Source organism: Lissotriton helveticus, chromosome 5_1 (assembly GCF_964261635.1).
Source record: "Lissotriton helveticus chromosome 5_1, aLisHel1.1, whole genome shotgun sequence".
Taxonomy (NCBI): Eukaryota; Metazoa; Chordata; class Amphibia; order Caudata; family Salamandridae; genus Lissotriton; species Lissotriton helveticus.
In genome coordinates this window covers 110221771-110234806 of record NC_136065.1, presented here as the reverse complement: position 1 = coordinate 110234806, position 13036 = coordinate 110221771, and the positions used below count along the sequence as shown (strand labels likewise).

The 13036-nt window shown below is 43.1% G+C and overlaps 1 protein-coding gene across 1 annotated transcript in view; it reads left to right on the top strand.

The window, feature by feature from the left end:
* ADGRD2 (adhesion G protein-coupled receptor D2) overlaps window positions 1-13036 on the top strand; it is a 387169-nt gene that overhangs the window by 331629 nt on the left and 42504 nt on the right. Inside the window, exon 20 of the mRNA XM_078640338.1 lies at window positions 5116-5169. Coding sequence (XP_078496464.1) covers window positions 5116-5169 — 54 coding nt within the window. The remainder of the gene's footprint in view (window positions 1-5115; window positions 5170-13036) is intronic.

Genomic DNA, 13036 nt, shown 5'->3' with positions numbered 1-13036 from the left:
AAAGAGACTGATCAATAAATAACATCTTTTATTGAACACGCCGTCTCTTCCTTTTCTCTACAATCTGATGAGACTAAGAATGCACGTACTGACTGAGTAAAATAAATTGCCTTTTGTTCACACGACTCTAGAGATACACTCTTGATTAGGGGAGAGCAAAGTTGTCATGTTCTATGGTTGTCAGAAACTAAATCCCTTCTTGTCTATCCAGGGAGGTTCAACTCCTCCTTGCCTATTCGAGAAAGTTTCTAGTGAACTCTGAGCTAGCTGGCAAACCCAAAACTTTAAGTCTAATATCGACAGTAGTAGACCTAGTTAACGTCTGGTCTAGGCCTATACTATTGAAGGTATTATTCCAATGCGCAGAGCCTATTGGGATATTGGGAGACCGGAAACAAAGGGTTGTTCATTTGTGAGGTGCAAGTTTCAATCACCCCCTGGTATTCTAGCTGATCTAGGATTTCTTTTACCTGTTTTTTAGCTTCTTGCTTAATTGGGTACTGTCTTTGTGCAGTAGGTTGTGATTTTAACTGGATTTTGTGAGGAGGAGAGTCCTCATCCCATCCTACGTGATTTTTATATAAAGCAGGAGCTAGAGCTACTGCCCACTTTCTGGCAAGTGTATATTTTTTATGAATTGGGATATGATTTGAGAAGGCAGGCATAATTATTTCTTCGCCATGAGGGCACTCCCTGACAAACTCTGGTGGCCAGTCTTTTTCAGCTAGAAGGATGTCATAGCCCTTGGAGAGATTATCCCAAAATAGTCCCCTTATTTTTCTAGTCTTATCCCCCTCTATACGTAAAGTTATTTCATATATTTTGTGAGGTTTGCTAACTCTGGTGTCTGCAGTTTCCACTTGAAGATATTCATTCGTGTCCACTGTCTCCAGAAGATTCATAAGGACTTTGCGAGCTATGCTCACTTCTGCTGCGCTGTCTAGCATTGTCTGAGCCCATTCTCCGTTTTTCAGTTGTGTCCTCAGTATTCTCGGCATTGTTAACTACCTTGATACTGGCTACCTTCTTTTTTGGAAATTGTAGTTTCTTTTTTAGATGAGCAGGTTCCTTGTCTTTGGACTAGGCGTGCTCTTCTCTTTGTTCTGATCGTCCTCTTCTTTCCGATTTCTGCGAGGAAGTCTGAAAAGATTGAGAGGGACGTGTATCAATGTCTTGATATCTATCAGGCTTCTTTATATTATCCCTATTTCTAAGGTTATATCTTTTCCCAGAGGGGTCACTCTGGGGTGACCTGTGTCTTTGGTTCGGAGATTTTTCTCTTCGCCTAGGAGACCTTCCTCTGGACTGGAATTTCTTTTCTTTAGGATTGGATTGTTGTTTCCATCCCAGCTCTTTTTTTGTGATGTTGAATTATTATTAAAAAATATTTTTTCAGGACTTTCAATCAGTTGTGGTTTTACTGGTATTCCACCTAAACTATCTCTACCTAGTTCCTCATAGGATTTTTCTATGATTCTGGCAATCTCAGCTGGTTGGTCTGCTATATCTGTCTCCTTTAACCTCTGGCGGATCGCCACGTTTGCTGCTTCTCCCTTTATGTTGGCTAATAATATAGCCGAGACCTGCTTGAAGTCTTTTAGTAATTTCATACCAAGAGTTAAAGCGGGTTCTGGACCGTATTCGTCTTGAATTTGTTTTAGCACATCTGGTATTACCGAAATGGATGGAACACCGTGCGTTTTTGTGTAGATGGAAGCAAAGACTGTACCCCAAGTGTCACAGTCCTCCACGTGTGGTGCGATTCCCATTGGAAGACAGATAGTCAGAATCCTGTGTTTTTCTAACGGGGTGGTGTCTGGAAACACAGCCTCTATTTGGGTGATTTTTTGTGCTAACCAGAATGGTATTTGTTCCCGTTTAGCTGGTACTTTACCTAGGCAGGATTGTATGTTCTGAGGTGTAATTTTATTTGTGTTCCCCTGGTGAGGGGTCAGCTGTGGAATTTTTATTGCTGGTTGAATTGTTGAAGTCCGCATCACATATTGGACTAATTGTCTATGTATTTTTATTAATTGTTTTAGTTGTACTAAAAGATCTGCTGCAGGCATTCTTTCGAAGTCTGGATGTGGTGTGTATCCGGCTAGGACCGGCCACGTTGCTCCTGGTCTACCTAAAGGACCGAGCCTGGTGATGTGATTATTGTGTTTTAGGGCGCCATTAAATAAGAGCAGGTGCTCTTGAAATTTAAGTGGTACTTCCACCTCCTCGAAAGGAGTGTACTCGTCAGGAGGTTCCTCTGTTTTGTAATAGTGGAAGTACTTTGTTACAGCATTTGCTGCTGGAAAATGTATCCATGAATAGTATACCTCTGTCTGCCGATATTCGTGTGCCTCAATTTCGAATATGACTGTGCCACCTCTAGGTGTCAGTCCATTTTCTATAAGTTTTAAAGTTATAGATTTCCTTTTGATGACCGGGATGTGTGTTATATCCTGGTCAGCTTCTTGTATAGCAGTATCAGCTGCTACTATTTCAGCTGCTAATCTAACTGCCTCTCTTTCATCCTCACTGTCTACCATTTTACCGACAGGAAGCTTATTTTGTTTGTTTGCAGATCAGGTTTCTTATGGAAACAAAGATTAGATGCACAATATTTTGGAACGGTGTATCCTTCAACGTTGACTAAACCAAGTACCATACATAGGAGTTTCCTCCTGCGAGGTTTTGGCGGATATTACCTTTTACCCACTCCAGACGTCTTTGGAGTATTATGGGAAAAAGGGGTCTGAGTGAGAAAGCACGACTGAGTTACTCTAAATGTCTTACGTTAGTTTTATCGCCCTTCCAAACGCGTCGGGCGCCATGTAGTGTAGTTCCTATTATCCCAATAGGCTCTGCGCATTGGAATAATACCTTCAATAGTATAGGCCTAGACCAGACGTTAACTAGGTCTACTACTGTCGATATTAGACTTAAAGTTTTGGGTTTGCCAGCTAGCTCAGAGTTCACTAGAAACTTTCTCGAATAGGCAAGGAGGAGTTGAACCTCCCTGGATAGACAAGAAGGGATTTAGTTTCTGACAACCATAGAACATGACAACTTTGCTCTCCCCTAATCAAGAGTGTATCTCTAGAGTTGTGTGAACAAAAGGCAATTTATTTTACTCAGTCAGTACGTGCATTCTTAGTCTCATCAGATTGTAGAGAAAAGGAAGAGACGGGCGTGTTCAATAAAAGATGTTATTTATTGATCAGTCTCTTTTCTCATACAAGAGAAATGGATCGATATTATTGCAATACTTATGGTTAAGTAAAGTGCATACATTAAAAGCAGAAGTATAAAATAATACTGTAAAAACATTGATATGGTTTCTAAGCCATATGAAGGTTTAAAATGAATAAAATATATTACATACACGTATACATTTGACTAATCGTACTCAACTGGTGTTTCTAACTACGCCTACCCCGTGTACCTGACCTAAGCCTAATACGTGGGCGGGAATAGAAAGTTACAGTTTAAGTTAAGTTTGTTTTGCCAAGTGACTGACTAAAGAATTCTCTGCAAGGGGTTAGTCAGTTCTGTACCTGGAATCTAGGATGAATGAGGGATGGTATCTCTCGTCCCTGGTCTCGATATTCCAGGCTGCCTGCGAGGGCTACCCGGAAGCGCCGGAGCTGGATTTCTCAGCAGGAGAAAAAGGCAGCTTCTCGTCCTCAGCGCGTCAAGAAGGCGGGGCTGCGCCAGCGGGGTCTGCTCTGCTCTGGGCTTCGGCAAGTCTGGCTGCTCCGATCTCGTCACCACCGCGTGTGTTTGCATAGGGCAATATCGGTAATATTTATACCTTTAAGGTGCCGAGATTGACGTAAGGATGGACATAGATACGTCAATAAGGATGTCATACGACCAGGTCGTTAGTACATTCTTTTGCTGAAGTTCTCGGTGAAATCAAAACAATGGCCGCAGGGTTTTTCCCAGGTCTGTCATAGGTTTGATTTGTTTTGAGAACTCCGTATGCCTTATCAGGGGCTGGAGGAATATCGCTTGTCTAATTAGATGGCAAGCGCTATGACCTAATCAGATAACACGTTCCTGTGCCGTAGTGTGGCTTTATCAGATAACGGTTTGCATCATGGGGGTTTTCTGCCTCATGGGATGGCTGCTAGTTAACTTGTTAACCAGAATAGGGTCAGGAATAGGGGGATCGATACAGAACCTATAGGAATACATCACAGGGTGAGTAAAAAGGGTTTTTGGAGGGGAAGAGTTTAGAAAGGTTTGTTTTGGGGGATCGGTATAGTTAAAGAGGTGTCAGATGATGCAAGTTGGGGTAGAGTAGGAGCGAGTTAAGAAAGGGCTTTTTTGGGGAACACAGTAATGGTATGGGGTTTGGGATAAATGAGAGAGTGGGTGTAGAGGATATAACAATAGATTTATAGGGTGAGAGATAGGGTAGTGAATTTGAAAGGGTAATAGCAAGAGTTTGAGATGAGTCAGAAAGTTGGGCTAGAAGATATATTGAGAGAAATATAGGCTGAGAAATAGGGTAGTGCATTGTAAATGCTAAATTAGAAGAAAGTGATACATTTCTAGATCCATTGAAAGTATATAGATGCATAAAGGAGGTAATTATATGCAGATGAAAGATATTGATAGAGGTAGCGGATGAGAAATAGGGTAGTGCCTTGGATATGCTTTTTCAGGAGAAAAGTAACAAACACACAGATCCAAGTACATGGAGGTACATAGATGCACATTTGAAGCAAGTACATGTAGACCAAAGATGATTTTTTTTGTTTGTTTTATAACAATTATTGTACATGTTCATACAAAGCAATACACAAAGATAGGCATATATCTATAGTGAAAATAAATGCTTATATACAGAGGGACAAATACATAGGGTGGGTGTTAATGATTGGGACAATGGGCAGCATTCCTGACCCTGGTCCCAACCAGTTTCGAACAGGCTCAAACAGACACTCACCCTTGTCCTCTCCACCCTTAACAGGCTCAAACAGGCACTGTTTGAGCCTTAGGGTGTCTCAGCCCGGGCGTCAAAGCTAAGCGTTGTCCACCTAACTAGATCAATTCCTAAGACTTTTAACAATAAGTATTCCAATTTTGTCAATGTTTATTTTTTTCACATTCTAGGTCAGGAATGCCATCCAAAGAATGAAAGAAAAGAAGAAAGCCCTTTCGTTCACAGTAAGTTATCATCTGAAGACCCACAGATTGAGCATGTTGTGCTTTCCTGTTTAGCTCCTAGCACTACCTTTAAAAATCCATAGCAGGAAGGGCTATCCCCAAAGATCTTTTCAATATAGGATCTACAGTTTCTACATCAATTATTTCCGCACCAAATAATCATGAGTAATATTTTATTCACAGGAGCTCATAGTTTTGCACTAGCAATGTCAAAAGGTATGCCCTATCCAGATGCTATCCTGAAACAGCACATTGTATGACTGTAGAAACTTTGTAGCATTTTGTTCAGATGACAGGGATAATGGGGTACCTTTTGGACATAACTGAATAAACTAGGGGGCATATTTACAAGACCATATTGACATCACAACGTCACTTTTAGTGACTTTGTGATGGCTATAGGGAACTCGCCTTAATTACAAGGCAGCGCTAAGCCATTTAACATAGCTTGACGCTGCCTTGTCAATAAGGCCCCCTTTTCACGCTATGCTTAGCGTGAAAGGTAAGGGCAATGGGTATTATTGTGGGTATTCCACCACAACACCCATTGATTCGGACGCTGCCTACTATTTACAAGTAAGGCATAAATAGGAGGCAGTGCCAGAATTAAGACCAGGGAAAAGCTGGTCTTACCCTGGAGCAACAAGGAGAAATGTTTCATTTCTCCTCGTTTTTGCTGTTAGTGTGTGCTGCATTGTACAGCACACATGAAAACAGCAAAAGACCAATGATTGTTTATGTACAGGAACATCCCCTTCCCTCACATAAACAATACTTTTTTCAAAATGCCGTTTTTCAATTTCTGTGTGTGCTGCATTAAGCAGCACACATAGAAGTTACAAAGAGGCATTATGTTAAGTGCCGGAAGGGGGACCTTTTTGCACATAAACAATCTTCCTCTGCACGCAGACACCCTTGCACTATGGTGCAAGGGTGCCTGCTTTGGTGCTCGGCTGTAAAGTGTAGCACCAGCGCAGGGGGAAATGCAGGGCTGCACCATACTCTTGTAAATATGGTGCAGCCTGTGTTTCTGAAGTGGCGGAGTGAGGCGTTAAGCCAGGAAGGTTAACACTTCACTCCAGCACTTCCCTTGTACATAAGCCCCTAGAAGACGTTCTTGGAAGGTAACATGAATGTTTACCTGAGGGCCATTTAGGATATCCTTCCATGTTGGAATTTGATCAACATCCCCTGTAATGGCCTGTTGAACATGTTGATGCATGAATATGAGTTCAGATGTTTCCAATATATTCGCACACTAAGGCTTCCTATAGTGCCCTTCACTGCTTACATCTTACAAAGGAACCATTTGGTGTCAACTGAGTTTATGGTTGAACTTCCCTTCTCTAAATGATATACCAGAATTATAGAAACTGCCTATACATTTTCAAAGATGATCATATTTTTTCCTTAGAGAGATAATTCCCTATACAGCTGAGATGCACAGATTTTCATCCATGATAGTAACTCCTATGACTCATTCTGTGTCTGAAGAGTAAAGAGAAAACTACAGCTCAACTGAATTAGCATCCAAGAATGCATTCTATGTCCATGTTCTACAATGATTCCTGCAGCCAATAATATGACTTTTAGAAACCCCCACTAGCAGGCTAAAGTCAGAGAGTGAGATTGATGTATTCTGTGGCTGAGCTTCAACTCACCCAAACAGGGGATTCCACAAAAGGAATTGTTCTCTTTGGTAAATCCATTGGTACATCATTGGTAGCTTGGCCAGACCAGCATGGCGATCCACACAGCAAATATTGTGTTTGTACCAGGGAGCAAAACAGTGATGAGCTTGAGGGGTCAAAAGTGGTTTCAATTAGATGAAAATTACGCAATATATATATAACATCACCATAAGAAAAAGGGAGGACACAATTATCCCCATGTTTGTGAATTGGGAAAGTTTAAATTCCTCCAAAATTAATTAAGTCCTAAATATGGAAACACTAAGTGGATAAGGATGTAAAACAGGGAAACTATCAGATGATTGCAGGCGGCTGTATGTGGGGACAGGGCGGGTGGAGAATTTACCATTTTAACTTAGAGGAATCCTCATTTTGAAGCAGTTGAAGGTGGTCAAGCCAGAGCCTGTGCCTTCTGAATGATGATTGGGGTGCCTTGTAGTCACAGTAAACCAGGTGTGCAGGCTTGTTTGAGTTTGAACTTGGATGAGGTGTCCATCTCAGTTAATATTTGATGCCCTGCACTTAAGGCCATGCTGGCATTCTGTGATTAACTCTGGTTCAAAGGTGTTCAGATTAGGGGCTTATTATGGGATGCATACAGGGGGGCACATGGTGTGCCCCCATGCCTGCATGCACCCCCAGTTCCTGCTTGACAGTCCATGCGCTGTAGGAACCTGCAATGGCTTGCCCATTGCGGTGCCTGTTACGGCTCTCCAATGAGACACTGCCTTGGACCAGCTGACGCTGACCGTCCAACCTGAATTCCAGTTGGAATCCGGTGGGTGGTCTAAATATGGTTTTGGCGGTGCGGGAGCGGGGCGCTAGCATGGCGGCCCACTCCTACATCGCAAAAGTTATAAAAAGGCTCTAATTATGGGAAGCGTTTATAACTCTAGTGGTTTGAATAAATATTCAATGTGACATGTGCAAAGTTGAACTCTGTTGCTCAGAACCTGAAGTATATAAGCTCCAATTGTATAAAACACTTTCTGGGACAACATTTCAATATGGGTCCACTGCCGGGCCCTTTGAAATGGTCTTCAGCTCAGTGTGGATAATGTTGCTGAGTCGAAGATTTAAAAAGTGTGTTTTATCGGAAACTCATATCAGATGCTGTTCTGGTATTGATAGTTGTGGTCACATACCACTGATCTGTGGGTCCAGAAACATCCCAACTACTTAAGGGCAGATTCCAATGTCGGACGGACCTGAGTCTGTCTGACATCGGCCAGGAGCTGTAACCGACCGACCTGCTGTCGTCGGTTACAGCCCTGCTAGTACGATGTGACCGAACAGGGTTCGGTTGCATTCGTATACTGTACAATACAAGGATGCATTCCGAGCGGAATGCATGCCTGCATTGTTGAAAGCAGGGGTGCAGTTCATCGCTGCACCCTGTGGCCGGCACCCCAAGGTGCCTGCCAGCGGGTGCAGGGATCAACAGACGGGCACCATAGGTGCCCCCAGGCCACCATTTGGCGGCCTCGCACCCATGGGGGCCCTGCTGGGTCCCCCAGAGACAGTTTCCGAATGCCTTTTCGTGCCGGAGAAACCGGCACGAAAAGGCAGTGAAAAACTGCCATCGTACTCCCTCGGTCGCAAAGAGGCGGCCGGGGGAGTACTGGATGATTTCCGGATGGCGGACGGGCTCTCCGAGCCTGTCGTCCGCAATTCGGAAATCCGAGTTGGATTCCATTTCGACCGACCCCACAGAATGGCTCGGTCTGAAAGGGGCACACATTCCGGTACGGTCGGAAGGGCTCCAACCATCGCTCGGAGCTCTTCCGACCGAAATCGGACTTGGCCCCTTAGTATCACACTACCAGAAACAAATTCCCCTGCAGGAAAGCTTCTCAGCACTTAAAAGTTGAACAGTCCCTATTGGCCCAAGTCAGGACTCTGCTAGCCTCATCTGTGAAACCTAGTCCTGGAATTAACAAATACGGTCAAAGGGAGAAACACAGCATCCTAAATTTTCCTGTCAAGCACCAGAAAGTGTTCTTGTAGTAGAGATGGTCTTATTCATTGCGAAAGTTCCAATGGGATTCATGAGTTTTCAAAAGAAGAATTAGCATGGTGCTGTTATGCGGTCCTAACCCAATGCCTAAAAAGATTCCACCCACTACCTCCTTTGTGCTATAGGTGCTATTTTTGGATTATCACTAATGTCAACAACATCCTCACAGAATTCCAAGCTGTTAGAGAACAACATCCTCACAGAATTCCAAGCTGTTAAAAATCCAACATACAAAGAAGAGCTTAAGCAAGCCTACTGACCTCCAAACAGTTCATCAACTCCTCTTCAATGAGGGTTCTGTAAGCACTATAATTGGATGTCACACAGAGCAGCAGAGACAGAAGGGTTGGAAGGAGCTATTCTTCAAATAAATTAGATGATGGCATTCATATTCACTGGTGAACTTTGAGGCAAACAAGAGAATTCTAAACCCTTCTCCATCACCGCTCCATTGTGTAGGCAGACATTTGGCTAAGATTAGGTTATGAGATCTGAAGAGGCTTGGATAGGTGTACATCCTCCAGCCACAAATATGTTTGCCTCAATAATCACTTAGGCTAGTAAAGGCATCCCACATTAGGCATCTTATACGTGTAAAATCACAATATTCACTTGCAATTCGATTTCAGAGGTGATTTGTTCAAGCCATATTACCCATAAGATGTAATGTTTTATAACAGTCAATATCACAGTTACTGAATCACAAAGGGGCCGATTCCGATTTTGGTCAGAAGGGCACCGAACGATGGTCGGAGCCCTTCCGACAGAACCCGAATGTGTGGCCCGGATTCCTTTCTGACCGAGCCATTCTGATGGGCTCCGTCAGAAAGGAATCTGACTCTGATTCCCGAATTGCGGACGACAGGCTCGGAGAGCCCGTCCGCCGTCCGGAAATCCTGCAGTACTCCCCCTGCCGCCTCTCTGCAACCGAGGGAGTACGATAGCAGATTATCAATGCCTTTTCGTGACGGTTTCTCCGGCACAAAAAGGCAGTTGGAAACCATCTCTGGGGGCCCCCAGCAGGGCCCCCATAGGTGCGAGGCCGCCAAATGGCAGCCTTGGTGTTGATCCCTGCATCCGGTGGCAGGCACCTTGGGGTGCCGGCCACAGGGTGCAGGGATGAACTGCACCCCTGCTTTCAACAATGCAGGCACGTATTCCGCTCAAAATGCATGCTTGTATTGTACAGTACAGTATATCTAGTTCGGTCGCATCGTACTAGCAGGGCTGTAACCGACGACAGCAGATCGGTCGGTTACAGCTCCTGGTGGATGTCGGACGGACTCAAGTCCGTCTGGCATCGGAATCGGCCCCTTAATGGATTTTTTTCCTCATGAAAAATCTGTACCTCCACAATATGTCTATGGGTTAAGTGGTCTCTAAATGTATGACGTTTATGTTCAATTTTGTGAATATTCTTCTATTTCACAAAGCCATGACTGAACCAGTTCCAACAGGAAGGATCCCCTGCATTTCGCAGTTGACTTACAATCTCTTCACCGTCACAGCTTCTTTGGAATTTCAACTCCTCCCTATTCCTTCTTGTATGTGCTCCACCTTATATTGCAATCCCACTTCCAATACAGCTACTGTAATTCACCCAGTCATAAGTTTTCTCTTCCAACTTTTGGCCCAGTTGGTGAGCCAGAGACACTATTTTCTGTTTCCTCCTCTCCCAATGAATAATTATGGCTTGTTTTATATAGCACTTCAGAATACAGCATTTTCCTTCATGACATATTGTAAATGACAGTTGTTGTTATTACTGAATTAATTGATATTCAATTTGGTGATCTCAAAAGCAAGAGCAGCTGAGCTGAGTTGACCAAGCTAGAATTCCACCCTGAGAGTCACAGCAAATTTTAGCACTCGGGCCTTCACTCACTAAGCTTTCTTTCCAACTGTTCCCAGGCGTACACACAAGTATATTTATATCACAATAATTATTTTGGAACAGATAATGTAGACCTATCCATGCCTATGACAAAAATCAAGGGTACATACCATTTTGCACAGTCAATAAATGACTGTGAATTACTGAGCTAATTGCCTGTATGCTCATTGCAGGTGGGTACAAGCAGAGTGAACACTTTAAATGTTGGAAGCATTATTTGACAGAAGCTCTCACAGTTGGTGCTTTCACTCAAGAAGAAAATATTAATATTTTAATTTGCCTACAGCTTAGCCTCATCGAATCAAACAGAATTAACCACTGCAAAGATATAAATCTATAAATTGTGGAGTTGCCGATTAAAAAGAGATTTCTAGTCCACTGTGATTGTGGGCTACTGTTTTGCCACCAGTGGAATTAGCTCTGACCTAGGTACAAAAACAAGAGGAACAACAACAAGAACTCATAATTATACAAGAGCATCCTAATAACAATAAAACTTAGAAGCTTGAGGACATTTCTATACCTACTGCCGGAGAACTACAGACGAATTATTGTACATGCCTCAGTAACGTCAAGGTTAGACTATGCAAATAGTCTCTACTTGGGGCTGCGGGCCTATCTGATCAGGAGACTACAGATGATGCAAAATGCGGCTGCGAGATTAACCCCTTTAGTGCTTGCCACGTTCAAAGGACGGCGCGTGCACTACCTCGGTAGTGCTGCGCACGTCCCCTGAACGTTCCAGCCCCACCCGTGCAATAGAACGTTCCGCACCTGCGCGGAACGTTCAGCGCAGCGGAGGGGTTAATTAGAAGAGTACCATTTCAACATCATATCTCTCCGCATTTAAGACAGCTTCATTGGCTGCCAGTGGCAAAACGGATAGAGTATAAAGCCCTAATTGTAGCATTTCGAGCTCTCAGAGGAAACTGCCCAAGCTGTCTCAAGCGACGGATATGCCCCTACCAAGAAAAACGATAAATTAGATCTAACTACTAGAATTTGCTCTGTGTACCCCGATACGCTAAGGCACACATCGGTGGCAGAGCATTCACAGTGGTAATAACCAGATTATGGAACTCTCTACTAATCAAACTACGCCTGATTCAATCTGAAATGGAGTTCAGAAAAACATTGAAGACCTGGCTATTTAGCCAGAGCTAGACCACTGGTAACCTGTCTCTCTGCCTACCCTGCTATAGCGCTGGGACACCCCTGTTTGAGGTAGCTGATGCGCTTTATAAAATAAATAAAAATTACAACAACCCAAATGGCCCATAAAACATACAGATCATCTTAAAAACATTCACCAGAAAACAACAATAACACATTTTACATTACATGATGGTAGAGAGCTATAAAATGTGTGCTTTAGCAAACAGCTAAATCAGTTTCTAGCAAAACATAAATGCATCTCAACTCAATGATAACACCTTTGCCCTGCCCATGATGCGGCCCCAATGGTGGAAGAGTAATGGGTTCTTCAACCTAAGGTTGGTGTGTGAAAGAGGCTGGACACAGAGCCATGTCTGGATTGCGCTGTAACCTTTGGTGGGCGAGAGATCCACAAAGCACTTGTTCTGCAAAGGGAGAGATTGTACACATTTGCAGACCTCTGCCCTCATTGATATCACTTTAGTGGGACTCATCTTGATCCTTATGACCTTTTGACAATGCTGGGATGGAGACAGGCATGGGACACCATAACTCCATAACAGCAGTCACATTCACAAAAAGCTAATTTGCATTGCTTCTCATCCAACTTTTGTTGCAGTCCCTTCCTCCTTTTGAATTCAAAGGAGTCAAAATGTGCAAATGACATTTCTAACTCACACTGCCGATGGTGCATTGCACCTTATGGTTTTGAAATTGCAAAGCCTGTGATTTTGCAAATTTCAGGCTTTGTGACTGCAAACTTATATAATACATAAAGGGCCATATGTATCAAACCTTTTGCGAATCTCAAAGGCCGAAATTCGCAGAATTTCGGCCTTTGCGATTCGCAAACGGCCTTTTTGCATGTTTTGGGGTGTATGAAATATTCGCAAAATAAGGAATAGCAAAGATTTGCGATTCCTTATTTTGCCATAGCATTTAAGTAATCGCAATTTCAGAATTATTTCGCCATAATTTCTATGGGCCTCCTGGACCAATAGGAATGCATTGGAAATTATTCCTTAATTGCGAATTCACAAAATGCGAATTCGCAAATAAGGAAGATTAAGGAATCGCAAAAAAATAGCGAATTTCTTCATACATACCATT